The sequence below is a fragment of the Cupressus sempervirens genome, chromosome 10 (assembly GCF_028749045.1).
Source record: "Cupressus sempervirens isolate cs-2001-9-10 chromosome 10, ASM2874904v1, whole genome shotgun sequence".
NCBI classification, from domain to species: Eukaryota; Viridiplantae; Streptophyta; class Pinopsida; order Cupressales; family Cupressaceae; genus Cupressus; species Cupressus sempervirens.
Genome location: NC_143127.1, coordinates 121456429 through 121482932, shown reverse-complemented (window position 1 = coordinate 121482932; position 26504 = coordinate 121456429). Strand labels below are relative to the sequence as shown.

The 26504-nt window shown below is 33.1% G+C and overlaps 1 protein-coding gene across 1 annotated transcript in view; it reads left to right on the top strand.

The window, feature by feature from the left end:
* LOC149532900 (alpha/beta-Hydrolases superfamily protein) overlaps nt 1-26504 on the top strand; it is a 278963-nt gene that overhangs the window by 226893 nt on the left and 25566 nt on the right. Inside the window, exon 12 of the mRNA XM_089805113.1 lies at nt 18710-18862. Within this exon, the coding sequence (XP_089661239.1) occupies nt 18710-18862 (153 nt within the window). The remainder of the gene's footprint in view (nt 1-18709; nt 18863-26504) is intronic.

The following is a 26504-nucleotide window of genomic DNA, read 5'->3' as shown; positions in this document are numbered from 1 at the left end:
ACTATATCAATCTCAAAAGTATCAGTTAGATGGATACAATCCTCACATATTGACATAATAAAGATTATACCCATCTAGGTGGTGTCAGCCAAATGAGAATTATACCCATTTTGTTATTGACACTAAAGATTCATCTATGCCATGTTAGCCAAATGGGGAATTACACCCACCTTTGATACAGACACTAAGAGTTTAAGTTCTATCTTTATCGTGTCAATCAAATGTCAATTTCATCCATCTTTGATACTTAACACCCAAGAGTTTAAGATCACTCTTTTGTTAGTCTCAAAATGGTTTTTGACACTTGAGTGCCAACACACTTAATCACTTTCTACATTGGAGCCAAGTACAACATGTATGCCGAGCCACAACATGAGCCGAGTCAGGGAAGCCTTCAAATGCCGAGTGATCTTCAGGTGCCGAGCATGATAGTGGCGAGTGACATTTGAGTGCCGAGTCATGGACGATGCCGAGCAATATAGAAATACAAGTGTCGAGTAAGCCAGTTTAATATAAGTGCCGAGCATCAGAGATTAGTAAGTGCCAAGCAACACAGAATGCACATATGAGTTTGTAACATTATAAATTCAGATGTAAATCGTTTTTATGGCCGACATATGATAAATCTCGAAGGATTAAAAGATAAGATCGAATCTTTTGTTTTTCCCATGCAATCAGCATGCAGCCAATAAGAAAAATGGAGAAGGCATGCAGCCAATTGTAAATGTGCAAGGAATAAGCGAGAAATAGAGATTCAATATGGATCATAGATCCATACCTAACCCTAAGTCTTCGAATGTCTTTATAAGGAAGACAAAATCACATTGAACCCTATGGTGGATGGACGAGGGTGTGTAAGGAAAACTAATTCTCAGAGTGAAGAGTATCAGATCAAAGAGGATCAAGATAAGAAAACGCAGATCAAGTGCCTGTATTCAACAATCGAAGGATTGTAAGCTATCAGGTTTATTATACCTAATACTCTCCAGCAATTGTATTAGAAAGAAAATCCTATGGTAATAGGTTAGCTTAGCAGCTATTTTGTAAATCCTATAAATAGGTGACGAAATCCTTTAGCAGGGTAACACTTCTTGTAAAGTGTTTGAAATCCTTTAACCAGGTCACTATTGATACAGTGTAAAGCTTTTAACAGGGCAGGCCTTTAACAGGGCAAACCATCAGAAGTGGTTAAACCTTATTGCTGCAGTAATTTTTGTGGGTATCATCCCCACCTCAATTTTGCCTTCTTATTCCTGGAGGGTTTCTGGGTTACCAAAATCTTAAGTGTTATGCTCATGTGTTTTTCATAATTGTGTGATATGTTTATATGCATGCAATTTACTTTCAGTTTTAAAAAAAAAAAAAAAAAAGGTTTTAATGGTCAAAGCACAGTACTTCTGATTCACCCCCCCTCTCAGAAGCATTATTCCTATTTGAATATTCCAACATCTTTTCCCTACATATGGGACTCTATCAATCGTCATTATTAAATATTTTAATAAATAATAACATCATCCATACATATTATTCATTTGAAGTTTTATGTGTGCATTTATATGAGCATTATATATACACACACATTTGAATAGTTTGTTATGACTAACAATGCACATTCATTTTGAATCTCGAAAATGTATCATTTCTTTATAAAAATTTGTATGCAATAATGCCCAAATTAAGTGAATTTGTATGGTTATTATTCAATGTTTTCTTATATAAAATTGTTCATTTAATGATTTTCCATTTTAAATATTATATATTACCTATTAAAGTTGAAATATGGGAGGGAGTATTGATACATGCCTTATTACTTGACCAATTCAATCCTTATGTTGTTCATGTCCTTTCCAGAGGAAGTAACTTGCCTATTATTTATTAGCTTTATGTTTTTCTTTATTATCTCCTTTATCTATGTATTGTGCTCGACGTTATATCACTTAATGTGTCCTTGTTTTCCACATTTTACCTTCCACATGTGATTACATATTTTTATATATATTTGGCTTGCTTATTCAAATTCCTTATTTCTAATTATTGTTCGATTCTCTTTTGTTTTCTTATTCCATGTTGATCCTTTTCCTATTGGTTTTGTGCATATTTATATGAAATATGGAGCACGGGTGCGTACCCTTTGATGCCCTTCAGTTTATTTTAGTTACTAATAGTTATGGTTGGGTTTGTTAATAGTTTGATATATATGTATTGGTTGACACTAATCAATTAACATTCACTTGTTTAGTTTTATTTGTCTTTATTAATATGTAGTGATCAGTTTCAACAATATTAATTATATACATTGATCATAATGATTATATTATTGAGTGCTATGTTTGTATTGACTATTATCATTGATTAGTCAATGTTTGTATCAGTCATGAATGTTGTGGATATCAACTATTTGTTACACAACGTTGAAACTCAATATTTTGAATATATGAATTTTACATCTTTATTCATTGATATCTTTATGAAATACTTGTCTGATACTTTAATAGTGTTAGTATCAATAATATTTATATATTTATTTATAATATTTGATTAACATCATTGATTAATATATTTATATAAGGAATAAAATGCCTATATTTATACTAACTATATGTCAATATAGGGTTATGATAGTCTGCCCTTCCCAAATTTTCTTGTCCTGAAACAATTATTCTCTTCATGTTTAATAAAATTGGTTAAATAATTTAAAGCATGTTTCTTCTTATCTTTGGTGAAATAATTTTTAGCCATTGTGTAATGATGCTTATTTGAGTTTTGCCCAAAATCATTTTTGTAAAATCAAGCTTATTTATCTATTTCATCCATTCTTATAAATATATATTCTTATTGATACTTTTAAGTATACTTGTATATATGTTCACATTCTTTAGAATAGTTTTGTGTCTTTATCGTTTTACCCTACACAATGGCAGGATCATGGCTCTGATACCACTATAATGTCCCCACTAATGTAGGCAGCTTGGGATGAGTAATACTTGCAAAAGAAATGTTAGAATTAAACAATAATAATTCTGAGCATAATGTTCTACCCCAATTTCTAATCCAAACCTTAAGGACATCTCAAATTGGGTTTTCTAACCCTTCATTATTCCATCGTCTTCTTTGGATTGCACCCCCTGACGGAGCCAAAATTCCTGAGTCTCCTTTCTAATTTAAAGAGTGCAGTAAGTCTCAGAAGCAGGCATCAAGGGAGTTCAGATATTAAAGATTTTAGAAGGGGAGGCCTTTGAATGCAATCATCTTGAGCTGAATAAATCTGTACAATATTGAAATTATTCAGATCATATGTTTTCTGTAGAAGAGAAGGTTAGCACTGAATCTAACAGATGCATCTTAAGGCAAAGTAACATACTTGGCTGCCCTGATAAGAGGTAGAGGAGTTATATGGGCAGAATGAATTAGAAAAGAAGACCCCTAATGTCTAATAGGAAATATCCATGGGATTGACAATCATCTGTAAAAATGATGGCAGTATGTTGCCACGAGTTTGAGACAGAATTCAATAAAAAGGAATCATCTGGCAAATCTAGAAAGATCTTGTAAACAAATCCAACAAGAGATTATTTTGTCTATTACTGATGATGGCATTTACAGATTTAAGACTAAGAATGCAATATTATCTATCACCAAGGAAATCTGTGAAGATTTCAGTAAGATGTGTGATCCTAGGACCATACATTTTATTCTGATGAGTTCAGGCCAATCTCAGCAATCTATGATAGGAGGCAGTATTCATGAATGTCCACTCCAGATGTCTAGTATCAATGATTCTTATGTTCTTTGTTAAATGATCGTTCGTTGTCACTTTGCAACAGTATATGGAAGGTTTATTTTATGTTTGGCCCAGAAATTGCTGTTATTGCTAAACAGAAAATATATTTCCTCTCAGCCAGATGGTACTAAGGAAGAGGCAATACAATTACAAAAGAAGATAGAGTTTAAAGATAGCAAATTTGAAACCTGTACAGACAACAACTATAACATAGCGACGAAATGTATTGTGTAATATTGATACTCTGAAGACCTGCGATGAACATGTTGAGTAGAGTGATGGATCAAAACAACTGCAACATCATTATTATTAAGCCACAATAAAATGATATTGCCATCCAATTTAGTAAATGAGATAAATAAGGAGAAGCCAACGTCAGTTTCAAATTCAAATCGAAACTATCCAAATATTGTGCCATCAATGGAGATTGTTCAGATTTTATCATACGTGGTTCACACAGAAATTTATATGCGATAATCTCTTGTTGAAGTTTAGTGAATACGAAAGGAATAACACAGTTATTTATTTGCCGGAAGAGCTGTCAGAAAACTGGAATCAGCAACCGCTTGATAGAAGGATTTGTGGATTTCTGAGATACTCAAAGCCCAATACAGTTTGGACGGGATTTTCTGAGAAGAGTCATTGAAATGTTATCTCTTGCTAATCATTGCCCAGCGGTTGATGTCTAATGTTTTTTCTTTTGTTTCATTGCAGGAATTATTAATATACGTGTTGGAAGGATTTCGCATGGATTAACATTATGGAGACTTGAGGCATTCATACGTTTACAGGAGCTTTGCAATAATGATTGGTGATAGAAGATCAGGGTTCGAGCAAAAATATGAGAGGTCTGGATGCATATGCATGAAACAAATGAAGTTATCTGGAAGCCTGGTATGGACACTTACCGTTCTGGAAGGATGGATTTTTTGTGCAAATCACATTCGATTCTGTATAGCATACATGGAGTAACCAAGCACGCATCATCAATAATTAAATGCTTAAAAGGTGAATGCTAAGGATGCAAGTATTTTCCAATGAAGATATATCAAGCAAGAGTGATTAAACCACAGTTGTATTTGGTTTTAGTTAAAATTATATTAAAGTCATAACATTGGTTAGATTTTGTTGTGAAAGGGTGCACAGTTTGGAGTACAACCGATCCCTCTTCATTCTCTATAAAAAATCAAACAAACCACCATTCACTCTTATTCAAAAAGGTTATTGGCATTCCTGAGGCATACAAGCAAGGTCACCGGGAGACGGGGAGACTTCGAGGTCTCCAGTACTGGTATGGGTATCGGCACGACAATTTTTTTATTTTTATTTTTTTAATAGTTAAAAGAGTCTAATACTAAAAGTCAATACATAATTTGAAAATAGTAATACTGTAAGACTAAAAGACTAAAGTAAATAATAATAGTAATGTCACATTAAAAATTAAAATAGACTCAGAGTTAAAAATTTCAAAACTCACATGATCACAATATTGTATCTCATAGACATATTTGTTTTTCGAATATTGCATATGATCACCATCATATCAGATTGATAATCGCTGAGATTATCATTACATATTCAAATTTTAAATTTAAAACAGTATAGTTTGATGTTGAATTGCCGATATGCAAACAAAAATGAACACTTTGTACAATAAACAAAAAACAGAAATTTATCTAGTATTAGTATGTCAATGGTACTACCATCTACTCCACAAGGCTGTGATCATCCATCTCAAGGTCTTCAGCTGTCATGCTCTCCAAAAAATCATCACTCTCCAACTCAGATTCCTCTGATGGTAGTACAATCGAGGGCAAATCATTAAGACCATTTAAAGTTATTAATTTATTAAATAAAATATTTTAAATGATTTAATCATTTAAATTGTTAGTGGTCTTAATTTTTGCATTAAAAACATTAAAATGAGGGCTAAAATATATAAAATTATTTAATATTATATTTTACATTTATATTTTATTAGGAGACTTCACTTTTTGGATTAGGAGACGGGGAGACTTCAGGAGACTTCGTCATGAAGTCTCCAACCTTTTTTGAGGTCTCTGAAGATGCGAAAAGTCTCCAAGACCGAGACACGTCTTTTAGGGGGGAGACGGGTCTCCCCGTAACCATGCATACAAGTTATTATAATTCCTTTGCTGGAAGAGACTAAATTTGAACTAAGCTCTTGGAGATTGAAACTATTGGGCATACATTTCAAATATTGCGTGGTATCAAATTGTGTTGGATGGAGCATCTATATTTGAGTGTCTTCAACACGGATTTTTCCGCAGTATAATCAGTAAGACTTTTATGTGTTGTAGAGTTAAATATTATATAGTTCATCCTTTGTGATCTTTTGTTTTCTATTAGTAATTTATTATTGGGATAAGTGCATCAAATTATTTGCTGCTATTTAAACTCAACAAATACAAATATTGTGGAATATCATAATTGTTTTCTTATTTGTATATATTTTGTCCTTTTAAAGGTTAAAACATTATAGATTGGTTTCAATATGCATAAAATGAAATAGTTTGACACATCCTGATAATTGAATTGTTAATAGATTTAATATTCATAATATCATAAAGTTGTATGTGAAAACTTATAATAGTGACTCTATTGCCCATTTAAATTTCAGCACTGATCCTTAACTCGTTCATTTTTCTCTATCTTTTTGCTGGCAATATTTTGATCTTTTCCTGTTAAGGGTTTAATATCTATCTGTTTTAGTAATTCATTTTAATCATATTTCAGCATTCCCAAACTTATTAAAGTAATCATAATTCGAAGATTAATATTCACAATTATCAATCCAACAATTTCCTTAAAATCTTTTTGTATCGGGAAATTGTCTTTGCATTGAATTTATTTGCTATAAACGTCTTGGATTCAAGTTTGTTGTCCAGGATCAGGTGTACAGACCTTGGTTTTGCAGAACCAAAAGCGCAGAGAATTTAAATTGAATTGATCGATCCTATCAAGTTGGCCACAACCAATTAGACTTCTTAGCATCGAGCAAGCAAGGCTCATAGGATTCTAATCAACGGTTTTGATAACCAACACCCCCTAAGGTTTCTTCTTGGAAGGGACATTCCCTATCCAAGGCTTTATCACATATGCATATGTTGACTAATTAGAATATTCCGACCGTTATATCAATCTTAGTCATGTCAGTTAGTTCGAGACAATTCTCACATCTAGACATCATAGAGATTATATCCATCTAGGTGGTGTCGACCAAATGGGAATCACGCCCATCTTTGATGCTGATACTAAAGATTCATCTTTGTCGCGTCAGCCAAGTGGAGAATTACACCCATTCCTGATACTAACAGTAAGAGTTTTAAGTTCTACCTCTATCATGTTAGTCAAATTGGAATCTCACCCATCTTTGATATTGACCTCCAATAGTTCAAGATCACTCTCTATGCTTCGTAAGGGACTCTATTGAACTCTTCATGAAATATTAAATATTTTAATAAAGACTAACATTATCTATATATATTATCCATTTGATGTTTCACATGTGTGCATTTATATGATCGTAATATATATATTTTCATATATTCCATTTGATGTTTCACATGTGTGCATTTATATGATCATAATATAAATAAATACATATATATATATGTATGTATGTATGTATATATATTGTAGTTCCTAAAATTGGACTTGGTAAGCCCGACTCATCGGCTATGACTCAATAAAACGAACAAATCCTTGAACTTTAGAGATTTTTAACAATTTAAAACTTGTTTCATGCACCCTCTATTTTATAAACCTTAAAGACATTATAACATCATCAAATACAAGCTAATTTGTCATCTTAGACATAAACAAGGAACATAAATGATAAATCCATCATATACATAAAATGTAAATTGTAGCTACGGAATATGGAATTGAAACTAAAAGGATTTTGGATGAAATGAGTTAAAAACTTAAAACCTTTAGACAATCCTTGTTCTATCTTCAATTTGTCCTTATAAAGCCAATGTAGGTTATGGGGGGTTAGAGTGCTAAAGACATATCAAATCTTGGAATTTGGTTGAATTTGGAATTTTTTGGAAAACCCCTAAATATAGACTTTGCGTCTTAACTCCTAGGAAGCTCAAACCTATCTCAAACATCTTGATAGTATATATACAAATATAACTTGAAGTACAAGAAACGACTTAAATGTTGTTTTTGTATAAATCCTCCTACCGCTTGAGCCAAGTGTTGAATTTTAGAGTAAACTTGCAAGCGTATGCTTAAACCTGATAGAGTTATGCATGTAAAAACAAGCTTCCTGTACTTATTCAATGTTGAGTGGATACAATTAAAACCATTAATTTGGTGGGGTAAGTGTCAACAATAGCCAAGAATAAATGCATTGATTTTAGCACCATCCTATGTTACAATTTACAATGAATTAAAAGAGATATTTTCAGTGGTATGATAATCCGAAGAACTCTGGGTTTCTTTTCAACTCAAAACATTGTAGCAATCCATGGACTCAAGTCGAAATAGATGAGTATTGATTTTGTTATTGCAACTGAGGTCAACAGGTTGACTGAGAGAAAAATATTAATTAGCTGTTGAAAATGGAAGAAATGTCAAAAGAAACAAAAGATAATGACAGTCAACTAGATTTGTAATTGTGTAACTTGAGCATCTACAACATCTAAGTGGTGATTGATAATACTATTACATCATCTCATTGTATTGCATTCTTGTAAATAAATGAACAAACAGAATCAGGAGGTTTAGAATGTTAAGAGTGGATAGTCTAGTCAAAACAAAAAAACTAGTTTGAGATTAGTCTAAAGAGAAGAGAGAACAAGCTAGTTAGTATGGGAAGTTAATAATATGGAGAGGGGGTAATAATCCTGATGTCTAAATTGGATCATAGAAAGCAATTATGGAGTGTATTTGATTTCAAAACATTTTTTTTTTGAGTGATTCTGATGGAAGTATTGTCATTGATGTCAAAGGACTTCATGAGCATGAAGGAAACTACAAGTGCAGAAATATGAAAGAGGTGAAAGAGATAAAACCATATATTTGAAAATGAATCTCTATGATCTTAAATGAATATATCATGTAAGGAAAATCCTGGAAAGTGACTCTGTGACAATATATCGAGTGTAATAAGGAAGAAATGATATAGAAGAGCAAGTGGTGGATGCTACTGCAGTAATGAATAATGCAGAGCCTTTCATGGAATCATCACACAACAATAATGATGGAAAGGATACCAGGAAGCAAGTGGTCTAGTTGCTAACAAGAATAAGGACATAATAAAGATAATATTGCAAACAATAGCATCTCCATATAATGTTCATGTAATGAACAAAGACAAGAATAAATTAATGAATGTGTATAGCAGCGATATTGACATATAAAGGAAAAGAACGACATTCCTAATAGAAAGATAAGATATGGTGATGGAAAAATAAATGCTAGTCCTATGAAGAGCAGTAAGGAAAGCTCATCGATAGAAATCTGATAAGCAGTTAAAAAATAATCCTCAACAGTATAGAAATGGTGTAGCAAATGATGATTGATAATCATACACACCAGCAAGTTACTATGAGTTATCAGGTTTATTTATCATGAGCTACAAAGGCTAGTATAGACATACATGTTAAATAACTGCATTAAAAATAAGAAAACAACACCAAAATGAATATAGCATACACACAGAAATCGATGGTGACTATAAAGAATGTGATTACTGTTAGATTTAGGACCTCTGCAAATGTAATAACATTGTAGAAATTCTATGTGTTTCAATTGCAGATTTCCAAGATATATAAATATATCTTCAAGAGACATGTCTTGTGAAGAGACATGTCTCTATGGTTATATATATTAATTAATCATTAATTAAAACATTATTAATTATAACATATCTATATTATATAGAAATATATTATATATAATATATAGCATACAATATATTATATATAATATATATAGCATACAATATATATATATATATCTATTAGAGTATGTATAATTAATGATTAACAATAACCATAGAAAGGATTAACTCTAGGACAGTTCAATCCGACAGAAGCTACAATTTAACACTCCCTCTTAGCTCAAGAGGATTGTTATAGAATACATTATCACAATAATCTTAGAATGTCATATTAAAGACCTTAATATATATATCACACTAGATAAATTATCCTTTGATAATATGTCTCAACAAGAAGTCTATATCATAGGTGAGATCTTGTTATAGTAGACATCGCTTCACGAAATGTGTCAGAACAAACATGCCAACAATATCTAATTCTAACAATGATATGGATATCAATTGTTTTCTACCATAGTTGTGACTTAGATACAATCGAAGCTATCTCAACACTCCCTCTTTATTAATCTTCAGAGCTCCTTCGTTGCTTTATCCAACTTGATCATCAAATGACTAATGAGTTCTTGATCACAACTTCTATAGAACTACTATCATGAGATTGAGTTTGCACAATATGCCTAATGTACCATTCTTCTTTTCCTGCAAGATCATCTTTAGATACGAAGGAAAAGATCAAGGGAAATAACTCATATAGTACATATAGAAATACGAATAAGAGAGAGACTATAATGAATAGATAAATGTAATAATTAAGAATAATAAATACTTATTTGTACATCAACATCCTTGATATAAATGCTCCAATTAAGGTCTATATGCATCAAATCAGAAAATGCCTCTAATGGGAATGAAACATTGAGTTAAGGTAATTATTATAGAATACACTATCACAATAATCTTAGAATGTCATATTAAAGACCTTAATATATATATCACACTAGATACATTATCCTTTGATAATATAAGTCTCAACAAGAAGTCTATATCATAGGTGAGATCTTTTTATAGTAGACACCGCTTCACGAAATGTGTCAGAACAAACATGCCAACAATATCTAATTCTAACAATGATATGGATATCAATTGTTTTCTACCATAGTTGTTACTTAGATACAATCGAAGCTATCTCAACACTCCCTCTTTATTAATCTTCAAAGCTCCTTCGTTGCTTTATCCAGCTTGATCATCAAATGACTAATGAGTTCTTGATCACAACTTCTATGGAGCTACTATCATGAGATTGAGTCTGCACAATATGCCTAATGTACCATTCTTCTTTTCCTGCAAGATCATCTTTAGATACGAAAGAAAAGATCAAGGGAAATAACTCATATAGTACATATAGAAATACGAATAAGAGAGAGACTATAATGAATAGATAAATGTAATAATTAAGAATAATAAATACTTATTTTTACATCAACATCCTTGATATAAATGCTCCAATTGAGGTCTATATGCATCAAATCAGAAAATGCCTCTAATGGGAATGAAACATTGAGTTAAGGTAATTATTATAGAATACACTATCACAATAATCTTAGAATGTCATATTAAAGACCTTAATATATATATCACACTAGATACATTATCCTTTGATAATATAAGTCTCAACAAGAAGTCTATATGATAGGTGAGATCTTTTTATAGTAGACACCGCTTCACGAAATGTGTCAGAACAAACATGCCAACAATATCTAATTCTAACAATGATATGGATATCAATTGTTTTCTACCATAGCTGTTACTTAGATACAATCGAAGCTATCTCAACACTCCCTCTTTATTAATCTTCAGAGCTCCTTCGTTGCTTTATCCAGCTTGATCATCAAATGACTAATGAGTTCTTGATCACAACTTCTATGGAGCTACTATCATGAGATTGAGTCTGCACAATATGCCTAATGTACCATTCTTCTTTTCCTGCAAGATCATCTTTAGATACGAAAGAAAAGATCAAGGGAAATAACTCATATAGTACATATAGAAATACGAATAAGAGAGAGACTATAATGAATAGATAAATGTAATAATTAAGAATAATAAATACTTATTTGTACATCAACATCTGTGATATAAATGCTCCAATTAAGGTCTATATGCATCAAATCAGAAAATGCCTCTAATGGGAATGAAACATTGAGTTAAGGTAATTATTATAGAATACACTATCACAATAATCTCAGAATGTCATATTAAAGACCTTAATATATATATCACACTAGATACATTATCCTTTGATAATATAAATCTCAACAAGAAGTCTATATGATAGGTGAGATCTTTTTATAGTAGACATCGCTTCACGAAATGTGTCAGAACAAACATGCCGACAATATCTAATTCTAATAATGATATGTATATCAATTGTTTTCTACCATAGCTGTGACTTAGATACAATCGAAGCTATCTCAACACTCCCTCTTTATTAATCTTCAGAGCTCCTTTGTTGCTTTATCCAACTTGATCATCAAATGACTAATGAGTTCTTGATCACAACTTCTATGGAGCTACTATCATGAGATTGAGTCTGCACAATATGCCTAATGTACCATTCTTCTTTTCCTGCAAGATCATCTTTAGATACGAAGGAAAAGATCAAGGGAAATAACTCATATAGTACATATAGAAATACGAATAAGAGAGACTATAATGAATAGATAAATGTAATAATTAAGAATAATAAATACTTATTTGTACATCAACATCCTTGATATAAATGCACCAATTGAGGTCTATATGCATCAAATCAGAAAATGCCTCTAATGGGAATGAAACATTGAGTTAAGGAAATTATTATAGAATACACTATCACAATAATCTTAGAATGTCATATTAAAGACCTTAATATATATATCACACTAGATACATTATCCTTTGATAATATAAGTCTCAACAAGAAGTCTATATGATAGGTGAGATCTTTTTATAGTAGACATCGCTTCACGAAATGTGTCAAAACAAACATGCCAACAATATCTAATTCTAACAATGATATGTATATCAATTGTTTTCTACCATAGCTATGACTTAGATATAATCGAAGCTATCTCAACACTCCCTCTTTATTAATCTTCAGAGCTCCTTCGTTGTTTTATCCAGCTTGATCATCAAATGACTAATGAGTTCTTGATCACAACTTCTATGGAGCTACTATCATGAGATTGAGTCTGCACAATATGCCTAATGTAACATTCTTCTTTTCCTACAAGATCATCTTTAGATACGAAGGAAAAGATCAAGGGAAATAACTCATATAATACATATAGAAATATGAATAAGAGAGAGACTATAATGAATAGATAAATGTAATAATTAAGAATAATAAATACTTACTTGTACATCAACATCCTTGATATAAATGCTCCAATTAAGGTCTATATGCATCAAATCAGAAAATGCCTCTAATGGGAATGAAACATTGAGTTAAGGTAATTATTCATCCCCCACAATGTAAAATTCCTACATACTTCATTTTATAGATTTCTCAATCAATATCAAGTCTAATGAGAGACAATCATCCATGAATGATATCAACCTCTATCTCTATTAGTAAATTCTTCTTTCTTCTTTCTGAGTATTCATCTTCTTCTAGTTTGGTCTTTTTATTCAATGAAGATCCAAACATTCATTAAGCTTATCAATAGAAGTAAATGAGAATTGACATTTCTCTAAAATCATCCACCATATACCAATATTTTGACTTAGAGTGTCCATGCCACAAGGATCTATTACTAATACTTAGAGCTTTGTTCATCAAAAGGATAACCATAGGTGGTTCAAATGCTTTGGCGACCATAACCATACATTTTTGATAGTTTGCCCATTCTAATTTTAATTAATGCTATCCATCATATAAAATTTGATGATACTAGATCTTTGATTGACATTTACGTAGACTTCTTGTCCTCGATCCTTGATAATAATCATAAACTCTTATTTGGTTGTCCAAAAATGAACAATATGATGAAACAAAGAAGGTGATTCTTTCATACCTCGATGTTCATAAAACTTTAGGTCACCTTTTAAGAATCTTCTTTAGAGTTTTTAAAGAACGTTCAATAATTTAATTGTATGCATTTCCTTTAATTTATGTACAATATAGATGTCTCCAATACTAGATCCTCCCTGCATATGATGGCGTGGCTGAAGAAAATCAATGCCTCTTAAGGCATATATCTCACCTCACCTCTTCAGGATATTAATATCACTTCTTTTATTTAATAATTGTCTTGCAAATTATCAAATCAACAGACAAATAAGGACATCTGATCCAATAGAAAAATAGAAATAGAAATCTCCAACAATATATAATTCTTTGACTTCTGGTTATGAACGTGTATCACTTATTGTACTGCCTTTTAATGAATTCTTGGACTGTACCCGAATTGTATCTTTCTTGGTTCCTCCTATGGATATGGGGAATACATGTTGGATGGTTGATGGTTATGTTTCTAAATTCAAAACTTATGACTCTCATATTCAGTCATCTGCCACATAAAACATGGGTCGAATGGGGTGAGTTGCCTTTATTATGTGAGGCTGCCTTTTTAATACATTTCTCCTTTTGGTCAGCCTATTGGTGGGGTCTGTTGTTTTGTGTGGACCATGATATCCACGTATGTGCACATTGAATTTAAATATCAAATTAACCACACTATATATTAAGTGTCAAGCCGCTGACTTGTCCAGACCCAAGCCCTATTTGTATCGTATAGGCAGTTGCGATAATTCTTGGGGTTCGAAACTTGGTTGTTACTTCCCATTTTATATTTTTTCAGTGTTACTTTCCATTGACGAGTACCTGCAGGGCTTTGCTAATAAGAAAATTGGGGCTTAATATGACTTGTTTTTCCTATTTTTGATGCATTATTATTTGCATTTGAATTCAAGATAGCCGCGTATGTAGTAGGAAAAGTCACGGGCACTCTCATGGCCATGGCCATTAGTCATACTTTAACTTAGTTTATTTTATATTATCTCTAATATCGTCGTCGTGTTGGCTTAGATTGGCTGTGAAGTAGCACGCCTAACTTCCACATTGAGTCACACACTCCATTCATTGTACAATCGCATACTTCTGAGTAGTGGTGATCTAGTAAAACTCCTACAATTTTATATAATCTCTGACTAGTAGTTCCAGCAGTGTAGATCATTCTTCCTCTCATACAACAAGGAGTGAGTCTCAAATCATCTTGGAAGCCCATCTTGATCCATCTCACATGGTGGAGATTACATACACAACTCTTAGATTTTGACAGTCAAGGTTCCAATGATAGAACCGAGAAGCTTATCTCAATAAAGACAATATCAATGAAGGTGACCCTATCGAATGTCCAGTAAGTGCATAGAATCCAATCTATGCACTTTCCCATGGATCTCTGATGAAGACTTCTGCGGTTCCAGCCTATGCTCCATTGGTCTGACCATCCATTTCACATATTATTGGCAATGATCAATCTTTCAGCCTTATCCTGGCAGAACACAGGTTCCCTTGATATGCACCCACCATTTGAAGAGTCTTTTAAGTCAAGTTGATAACAATTTCAAAAATATGTCTTCTTACATTTGCAAACCTGGCTCTGATACCATGTTAGATTTAGGATCTCTACAAATGTAATAACATTGTAGTAATTCTATGTGTTTTAATTGCAGATTTCCAAGATATATAAATATATCTTCAAGAGACATGTCTTGTGAAGAGACATGTCTCTATGGTTATATATATTAATTAATCATTAATTAAAACATTATTAATTATAACATATCTATATTATATAGAAATATATTATATATAATATATATAGCATACAATATATATATATATATATATATATTAGAGTATGTATAATTAATGATTAACAATAACCATAGAAAGGATTAACTCTAGGACAGTTCAGTCTGACAGAAGCTACAATTTAACAATTACAAAGTGCAATTTCTGGAAAATATGTATAGTCTGCAATAATATTAAATCAAGGAAATGTTAGTATATTTGACAAGGAGTAACATGATGGAAACATATACAACAGTCAGAAATCTGAATATGTGAACTGCCACAATATCCTCACATTGTCGTTTGGAATGGCAGAGAATGAGACGGCTAGAACATATATATCCACATCAGCATTGGAAAGCTATGGAAGCAGTCAAATAATCTACAGCAACACCCAGAATTCCCAGCATTCCGTCATGCATGAAGTACGGAGATTATTGAGTTGAATGCAGCAATATTTGTTTGGATATACAAATGGTTCTATACCAGCACGACGATAGAATGGTGGATAATTCAGAAGTTAAAACAACATATAGATAGCGATACGTAGTGGGTATTCAAGTATTGTGGTCAAGCAATGATTAAAAGACGACAATATTTTTTGAAAGTCTGATAAACCTTATAAGAGGCAAAACCATATCGGGATGGAGTCATGTGTTGGAGTCTCTACACCACAAAAATAATAACCGGAAATTCTTCGTACTAGACAAAGGAGCAAGCGGGAGGTTTAAGAGACCATATTCTGTCCATGCCAGCAGATTTGAGATGCTTGCAAAAATGACAACAAATACAGATCACATCAACAAAAAATTGAATTGTGGAGGCCCAATAAAAGTATCAAGTGATTAGTTTAAAAAAACAAAAACTTCAGACCAAGACAAAGACAGTCATATATATGCAGTGACATGTAAACAGGCATGGTATCAAATGAGTCGTGGAGCAAGGAAATTAATATTTTAAAATAAATATTGCCCAGATATGAGTGGGAGACGTGAGTCATAAAACAGGCATAAATATGAATATTAACATTGGTAAAGACACACAAGTCAGCGGTTTGAATGAATATGTCTGATATGAACAATAGAAGGCAGATTTGTTTAATACACAGAAAGCAATCACATAAGATATGCATGAGTTGAAGTTTTAAGATGATAAAATAAATCAAATGAAGGAAATGATAATTTAAAGTCATAAAGTTCGAGTTATGTAATTCAATTGTTAATTGAACTAATAGTTATGAATAGACGTCAGTTACAAAAGGGCACAACTCTTTCATGAAGAGATACGTAAAGGAATATATATAATGAAGTAAAAAAGTCATTTTTAATGTGTGGGAAATATAGAATGAAATATCTGAAGTAAAGTGAATAAAAAGAAGACAAAATTAAGATGTGTAAAGAAGCAGAAATGAAATATATAATCAGATTTTAAATCTGATTTATATGTATATGAGTAAGTGGAGTGAAATAAAAAGAAAAGAGATACATATACAGATATAAAAGTGAAATAAAAGAAGATGTGAAATATATGCCAGTAAAAGAAGAGTATGCAAATCCAAATTAAGAAAAGAGAGATATAAAGAAGAGAATAAAGAATTGCTTAAATTGTCCATCATCCATTGAAGTAGGCAACATTGCCAGGGTGGAGAAGAAATTTGTGTGCAATGGGTTGGTGCTCATGAAGACGGCAGAGGGAGTTGGAGCTTCCTATAGGTTGGAGCCTGCGAAGTGTGGGAGTCAGAGCTTCCAGTGAGTTGGTGCTCATAAACATAGAGGTCGTAGCCTACAAATCATTGTAAAATAACAAAGTTTATATAAAAGCATTTATTATCGTGGTTTTCTCCCGCATTGAATTTCCACATAAATCTTTGTGTCATTGTGTTCAAGTACATAATTGTTGATTTCAGTATTTAGAGTAATTAATTGAATAAAAGTTTAAATTGGAAAAAATTGTTAATATACTGATTCACATCCCCCCTCCCCATGCCCCCACCCGCGCCGCCTCAATATATTTGTGTGCTCTTCGGATTCCTCTGCACAATTGTTTTGAAAAAATTCCACAAGTTCATGAAATTGAAACTCCCACAATATTTAAATTGTATTTTGTATCAAGTCTGTTGTTTGTATTGGTTGTGTAACTAATTGTTAATAAATCTACCTTGATATGCCATCGAGTTAGCTTCTTCATACAATTCTTGTTATAGACCATGATGGAGAAACCTCTAGATTATTGAAGAAAAATCCCTTATATGCATTGAAGTAGTTTGAAACATCTAATAGAAATAGCTAATTTGATCAAATTATGTAACTTAAATAATAAAATAATATTTTGTATTGGATGATTGATGTCATTTTGTTATTTGTATATATAGTTATTCATAGATCCTCCCCATAGTTATGCCAACTGAAATAATTGTCCATCCGTAGCATATTTATAATGCTTATTTAGTATACCATCCTTAAAATGCATAAGTAACGTGTGCTATATATTTAAGGGAAATTTAATATAGCCTTAGTTTTAATGTATATTTCAAATAAAGCAAGGGTTATGCACATATGGTGATTATATTTATTTGTAGAGCATGCATCTTGTTAATATTTCTTTCAAAGATTGTCGAAATTTTAAAAATTTGATAGGTATGTTGGTTAGGTCTCAAATCTTCTAGTTTGGATTCAAGGTATCATACAATCGAAGATGCTCAATGTTTACTACCTATATTGCATCGTCTTTCTTAGTAATGTTTCTTGTATCATCGTTGGCCATTGCAAAAGGCTAGTCTATAAGGCCACCTAGGCTCCATTCGATTATCTATTGCTTAAATCTTGTATAGTTGGAATGCCTTATGTCTATGGATTACCTTTATGTTATGGTTAATAATGTGACATGATGCATATATTTATAATAACTAGATTACAAGAAGTGATTGTGGAAAGGCTTTGATAACAGATATTTTTCATGGTGTAGTTTTAAAGAGTTTGGCCCTCTTACAATTATATCGCTGGATAAACTTAATTCAATTATTAACTCCTAGGGATGACACACTTATAATCAATCACTTTTGAATTGATGATAATTTGTGCGGCAATCTATTCAGTTGGATGTTTGTGTTATGAGATCTGTAAAATCTCTATATATTATAGAAATCCCTCTACCTTAGCTCCATTTGTGGTCTCTAGTTGGACATTAATAATTTTATCTTATCTTATGTTAAAAAATTAACTTTGTTTTAAACCTTGATTTCAGCTAATATCTTTAATATGAAATTTTTAACATGCAGGAATCGATTAAAGAATTGAGATCAATTTTGGGAAGTGAAGAATGGAAAGTCTCGACCACAATAATTTGGGGTATGAGAGATAGATGGTTAAACTATGATGGTGTTGAAAAATATACAAAAAGTACAAAGCATGAACTAATACAACTGCCTAAGGTATTTTCTATGCTTGAATTTCTTGTATTTTCTCATAATCTTTTGCATGTGATATATTATAAATTCTCTTTGTTGAATGTACTTGTACCTAAATTTGATAGCTATGAAAATATTAGATGATAGGGCATTTTAGCAAAATTAGATGCTAAATAGTTTACATTGAAGTTATTGGTTAATATTAAATTATTTTGCAATGGTTTGGGATGTCATAAATCTTGATTACTAGTAGTTGGTTCTGATTCTTGCCTAGTATTTTTGATCAGCAGCTCAAGAAATTTCTACAGGAAAAACTAAATCATTTGTCAATTGCTAACAAATTGAAACAAATATTCATTCAGGTGTTTTTTGAAGTCACCTATTGTGTAGTATAAGCTTTTTTTTGTTTAAGAAAAATCCATTCTATGTATTGAAGTAGTTAGAAACATGTAATAGAATCTAATATCCCAGGCTGGATATTCTCTTGAAATTTCTCACAAACAATTTTCAGAATGCAAACAGATAATTTCATGCGACTATCAGATTGAAATCAGTTAACAATACTCAGAAAATTACTATTCCATCACACATTTCAACAATACATATTAAAAATACCAGCAACAATATGAACTTTTTCCAGGATGAACATTAAAATCAAATTCTTTAGTAGAAAATTTACCAGTCCAATCCTAAACACATGACATAACAGTCAGATTGGAGAACAGGAGATAAGTTTTAGGCACAACTAAGACACCTGATATGACATCTCCCACAAACCATGGATTCTTGTTCACTATCTTCTGGTTGGAGAGTTTCCGTCCTCAAGCTGGCTAAAGCTGAGCTTGAGTTTTCCCAAAGAAGAATTCTGAAAAACCAAAACCAATATCCAAGCATAACCAAGCATAGCTGCAAATAAGCTCCTCTCCCTTCTTTAAGCTAAACCTGGTGACTCTTTACATTCCCTCTTCGGTCTTTCGTCATCTTCCTCTTTTGTCACCTCTTGATCTCCCTTTTAATATTAAAATGTCAATAAATAACTTGCTGTAAGCTCCAATTAAGTCACTATGAAAATATTTTACGCTTTTGACTTAAATTATCTAATGTTCCAAAAAGGGACATTACAATCCTCCCTCGTTGAGATTGTTTGTACTCAAGCAGTCATGAGTCTGTAAACCAATACCAGGATACTATATCAATCTGCAAGCTTCTCTGTAGCTCCCACTTGTAGCTATGTTATCCATATATGTCATGTTGTGGAACCAAAAATAAGAATGCAAGTCATCGATTAGTAAGATCCCTGGATCCCAAATCAACCCAAGAGACATTGTTGCTTATGTTTGTTGTGCTACTTCAAACCAACTACTCCATGCCTCAGACAGTTAATTTACTCGACACAAGCCACAAAATGCAAGATACTCATTGTGTCAATTCTTGTATCCCAATTCAGCCTGTCTGTATGATCCTGGGAATAGGAATAGATGTCTGACAATCCACCAACCTCTTGAATCAGCTGAACAAGTAGATGCCAAACACACTCTCCATATGCATGAAAGTTAACTCTTTAGGTATTCAAGTGTCACTGCCATGACCTGTATCAGCAACAAGAATGTCAACAATGTTGTCACTGTGCCATTGAACTGGAAGGTAAACATCTCATATGGGATATCCCTCAAGATAAGATGACTCTACATCTCCGCACACAATTCAAACTCCTTCTAGACCATGTCAATTCTGAAAATATAATGGTACAGCAAGTAGGGAAGCCACTAATAACTGCAGAAGTCATGAGGATGAATTAGCCAACTAGTAAATAAATAACTGCCTTCATTACGTATTAAGGACAACTCTTGAAATTCTGATTCAACACAAGTGTCATGAGCCAAATCATCACCTTCACCAAGGAAAAGAGCTAGTATCACTCAGTTCATCTTCATCCTCATCTGGACAAAGTGTTACCTCATGATTTGTGAAGGCATCTAAATGCTGTTGTTATAATCAGAATTCCTAAGTCTAACTTCTTGCTGGGCATAATATGTCTCATTTGTGAAGGGAGAGGTGTGACTGATACGCTCACTTTAATCTTCATCAATGGTGTTGATTCCTTCAACAATTTGCATGATCTCCTAGGCTTTTTAATTAAGATCATCTTCCTTGTAAGTGGCTGTCATAGAAATTTGACTTTCAGCCTTGTACATCAAATAATGTACCATACTTAGTTGAAGACTAAGTCCATCTATTTCCCTTATGTTCTCATCCCCAAATTTGATAGCAAGTTCCCTGTCCACTAAAAGCTACAAATATGTAATGCCCCTTGCTAGGAACTTACTTAAATTTATCTTACATTTCAACATTAAGCTTTTATAGACTAATTCTGTAAATTCTTTGTATCTTTTCTTAATTAAAAAGTGATATTTTTGTATCATTATTCCAAACTGGCGTGTCATTTGGAGGCAAGGACTTGTAATATTTTATTTATTAATTATAAATTATTTATATTTATTGTTAATAGATTTATTTATTTATAATTAGTTTCTTGTTAATTTATATCTTGATATATCCTATTTAATTTATAATATATTATTATATTATTTTAACATTTTTTCTTTAAATGGAATCACCTTCCAAGTCACTGAGGAAGTGATTGCCACGGCAACTGGCCTCTCAATGAAGGGGAAATGAACGGGAAAAAATGGAGAAAGGTTACCAAAATTACTAATGAGGCTAGTATGAATAGCTTCTTCGCGGAAGGTGAGGAGCCGATTTGTTATAGAGGAGGGTTTAAAAGAGACAAGCTGCCCGACCCATGGGATGGTGTGTGCCTAGTCCTTATGAGGTATCTAACGCTGGAGGGCAGGTTCGGTGTCTATTATTATTATCATTTCCCTTTGTTAAACCATTTTAGGAATAGGGATTTCATTTCTATCCTCTTTTATCTTCTGCATTCGCTTGAGGATATGGTTGCTGACGTTAGAGAAAAAAGGAGTAAAGGTTTAAATTTTACCATAATTCATCAAGGTTTAATCTTCCGCCTCTATCAGTTTCACCTGGCCTTGTGCCCCCCTAGGGTGGTGGTGGTGGATAATCAGCGCCACTGTCAGAATTCACCCCCGAGCTCTAGTACGGACACTAAAATTCACACCCCTCGACCCTCCCCTAGCAGGGAAAACAAGAAAAAGAAAAAACCTGATACAACAGTAGAACAAAGGGGAAACAAGAAGACAAAAGATTGAAAAACCAGTTGAGGTTGATGGAGAGGATTCGAAGGAGGAGACTGGGGGTAAGGCTAGGAGGAGATCTGGAAGGCTTGCACAACCTCAGGCTAGGTGCAAACAGAAATCCCTCAAATATCCGGTTGAGGAGGTTGAGGAAGATAGTTCAGAAAACAATAATAAAGGAAGGGAGGAGGAAGATAATTCTAATTCCAAGAAGGATGATGGAACGGAGGAGGTGGAGAAAAGTTTTAACTCGGGGGATAACTCAGTGGATAATGCCCAGACCCAGGCGTCTATGCTGTGAATACGGAGATCACCCATGTGTCTGCCAGCTTTTCCCTCAAACCCATTACCTTTTGTGAAGAGAAGAGCAAGATGGACACTTCCCCCATAACTATTTCATCCTTGGTTAAGGATAATTCCAAGGTTTCCTCTAACCCAAGGGTTTTGCAAGATGAAATCCAGGTGCTGAAAGCTAAGGAGAAAGCTTTAAAGGTGGAAGCGGAGACTAAGGAAGGGACCGAGGTGCTAGAGGAACGATATGCTAAATTGGAAAGGAGGGTTAAAACTTTGGAGGAGGGGTTTTTTACCTTCTCCAAATTTGGCCTCAAAGTCACACATGTTGTGGCCACCACCCTTCAATTGCTGGCACAGGAAAAGGAGGACACGACTATGGATATGCAGGACCACAAGTTGCTCTTCAAGTTCCTTGCTGATGACTGGGCCCAAATCCTACTGGACGTGAAGGTGTCATGTCCCCAAGTTTTGCCCTTCCTTAGTGACAACATTTCTAGCAGGGTTGGTCTATTATCTGGTTCCCATAGGCCCGCAGAGCGTAGAGGGAACCAACCCAAGGACTTTGAGAGTCATGCATGAGCTTCCCAAGTAGTTTGGAGTAGTAGACAACAGTTTCCTACAATTTAGGAGGGATTCCTAATTTGTAGGGATTGACTAGGAGTGGTCTAGGAGGCATTTGGAGATCTCGGCGAACGTTTTGGAGACTTAGAGTGCATCTCCTATTTTTTGGGAGGAACTACCAGTTCAGTGACAGTTCTCTCAGAGGTGCACACAGCAAGGGAGTCATTGGGACTCCATTTTGGTTGATTGGGGTTGTCTCCTACTTTTTAGGAGCATCCCTAGATTTTAGAGATGGACTACCAGTTGACACATCTTGTTCGGCATTAGTCACAGATAGGTGACAAGGTTAGATTTATGTTTGATTGGTCATTTTGGGCCTTTTGGGACCATTTGGGAAATATTTTAATATATTTAAATATTTCTTAAGTTGGTGATTAAATAAATTAAATAAGGTTAAGTTTTAGCCATTTTGGAGTAATAAGGGGTTTTTTGGCCTCATCTGGATGCGCATCCTATGGTGTGATAGCTCGTTGGAAAGGTCTCAAAATTCTCTAAATCTTTCTCTTTGGTCTCAGGGCATTTCAGTGAATGGAATTCTATCTATGAGGAAAAAGGTCATTTTCTAATAACATGACCACTTTAAAATAAGAAATTATAACATTTTCACTACACAACACCACTTGGAGACACTTAGGGTTCGTTTTGCAATTGAGAGGGGGTTATAAGGAGATGGAAGCTTCATTCTAAGATTATCTTTTGCATATTGAAAAACTTGTTTTTGTGAATTGGCTCTGACAGAGCAATTCTTCATCTGGGACGCAAACCCCAGGTTTTGGTTTGGCTGGGACATAGCCCTCAGCAGTTATTGGCATTGGATTCTTCAGACAGTGTGCGTTGCTATCAAGGATAGAGTACACCATTCTTTATTGTGGATTCAGGTTGCAGATTTATGGTTTCAACGTTACAGATTGATTCTTTCAGCTGGGACGTGATTCCTTGCAGTCTTACGGCTGCCATTTGCAGCAGTTTGGCATCATTGTTGGATGTAAGTTCTTTGGAACTGCATTGGATTTATTATTTGGCTTTATAAATCAGAAATCTACTTGGTACGATTTATAGCAATTCTGATTTGGCTCTATGTTCTTATTTATTTTCAGTCTCCTCTCATGTTTATTGTTCATTATTCATTACTATTGTGAAAACTATCAAAAAACGCAAAACAAAAAACAAAACCTTCTGCAACTTCTGTCTATTCTCAAAGACCATCAAAGAAATCACAGGAAAATATAGTTTATTAATTTAAAAACTACAGCAGATCAGCAAGGGCATCTATTAGGGATCTTTCAGAAGGGGAAGCGGAAAAATGAAAATTAAATTTCCTAGTTTACCGTGATCTAAGACTTTTTTATGTTTTACTTTTGGTTAAGTTTTTTCTGGTTTACAATTGTAATTAAGACTCGGGTTTTCCTATTATGCCATTTTTGGTTAGGTTGAATTTCTTAGTTTGCTGGTTTTCTTGGCTTGGTTTTAGCTTAGTTGCTCTGAAACTTTGTTGGTTTTTGTAGACATTTGGAACTATGTTGATGTTTTGTTACTCTTTTGTCTGCTGGTGGTTTCTAGTAGTAGTGTGTTGCTTACCAGCTTTTTGCTTGTATGGGCCGACCCCCTTGTTTTGGTCGCTTTTAATTTCAAAAACATTTTTTCTTTAATCGATAAAAGGTCGAGGCCAATAATTTTTATTAATAATTAATAATACTTTTATTTGGATCGTAATGGAAAAGTATCTCGGAGGTCTTGGGTTTGAGTCTACTCAAGCTTAATAAATAATAACTAACTAGAACACATAATAATTAATCTTGGCTTCGGCCTCTTAAAGATATATATATATATATAATTTGTCGTAATACCATTATTTATAATTATATTGGATCATTTTGTCATTATAAAATATATATTATATTATATAATATTATTATATATGTTATAATATATATATAATATATCCTTATATTTACTTGTTGTGATAAAATATCATATTATAGTTGTATCATTATTTTTATTGCAATTATATTATTCTTTATTATTGATTTTTCATTTAATTATATAATTCATATTTTGACACGGGTGTCAGTCCCCACTCAAATTTTGTTTGTCTTCAAGCAAGATCATAACTTTTCTTGTAGAGCCAATATATGAAGCATATATTTTTGGATGCAACAAGATAGGGAATTTATGGAGTATACATCTTACAAAGTACCCATAAATTAATCACATGAGTGCATATAACACAAAGTGGACACAAAGGAGACACGTGAATGCACGAAGACACGAAGTAAAAAAAATGTAGATATATAATACATACATTCTTTATCAATAATTTACAAAATTTACTTCTTCAATAGATTTCTGAAACTACAACTGATCATTGGTACATACGTGTATATATAAGTTTCAAGAAAATGTGAATCGTGATAAATTACTCCAAGCCAAGCCCATACTAAGCCTAAGAGAAAAACTTTGGCCCCATTTGGCCTCAGTGGCAGTTGTTAATCATCCACATGAGGTGACCTACTAAGCAGGATGTCTATTTTGTTTTTCGCTTATTATTATTCTTAGTTAAGAAGTTCACCTAGGATGTAAGCAAATTGCTTAATCTTGCAACCACAAGTGATTGTTAGTACATACATGTATATATAAATTTCAAGAAAATGTGAGTCATGATAAATTACTCCAAGCAAAGCCCATACTGAGCCCAAGAGCAAAACTTTGGCCCCACTTGGCCTTGGTGGTAGGTGTTAAGCATCCACACGATGTGACCTACTAAGCGCGATGCCTGTTTTGTTCTGCTCTTATTATTATTCTTAGTCAAGAAGAACACCTAGGATTTAAGCAAATTGCTTAGACACCAAACTCAATGGTTTCCCTCAAAGTTTAGAGATCCAAGCACTTAACCCTTTCTCGGGACTTGCCTACAAGATGCTCGAGGTCTCTGATCCCTACCTTGTCTTGAGAATAACTTATTGGCTGGATTTACACAACCTTTCCCTAAATACACCTTTGTTCTCTCTCCTTAGACTACCCCTATAGGTAAATTAGTAATAAACTATATGTGAATAGAAAAGACCATGGTATCTTGGTTATTGTTCATGTCTATGAGAATGTTGAGATGCAATAGGTTACTTAGACACCAAACTCAACAATTTTCCTCAAGGTTTTTACAAATCCAAGCCCTTAAACCTTTCTTGGACTTGTCTACAAGGTGCTTAGGGTCATTGATCCCTACCTTGTCTTGGGAATGACTAATTGGCTAGATTCACATAGGCCTCTCCCTTATTGCATTTATGCTTTTCTTCCCAACTTAGAAATAATAATTAGTCTTGAGCATGTATGTTTAGTACTGTTCATACTAGTTATAGAGATGCATAAGCTCTGTCTTACGATCTAAGTGTCTTCCTTCAAAGTTGCTATCATGCTATATGTGTCACATATATTCCATATGAATTAAATTTTTGTTTCACGCTTTATCTAATTCATGTTATATGTTCACCTTGGTAACCTTCCATTCTATAGACTTTGCCTGATTTATATGTACCTTA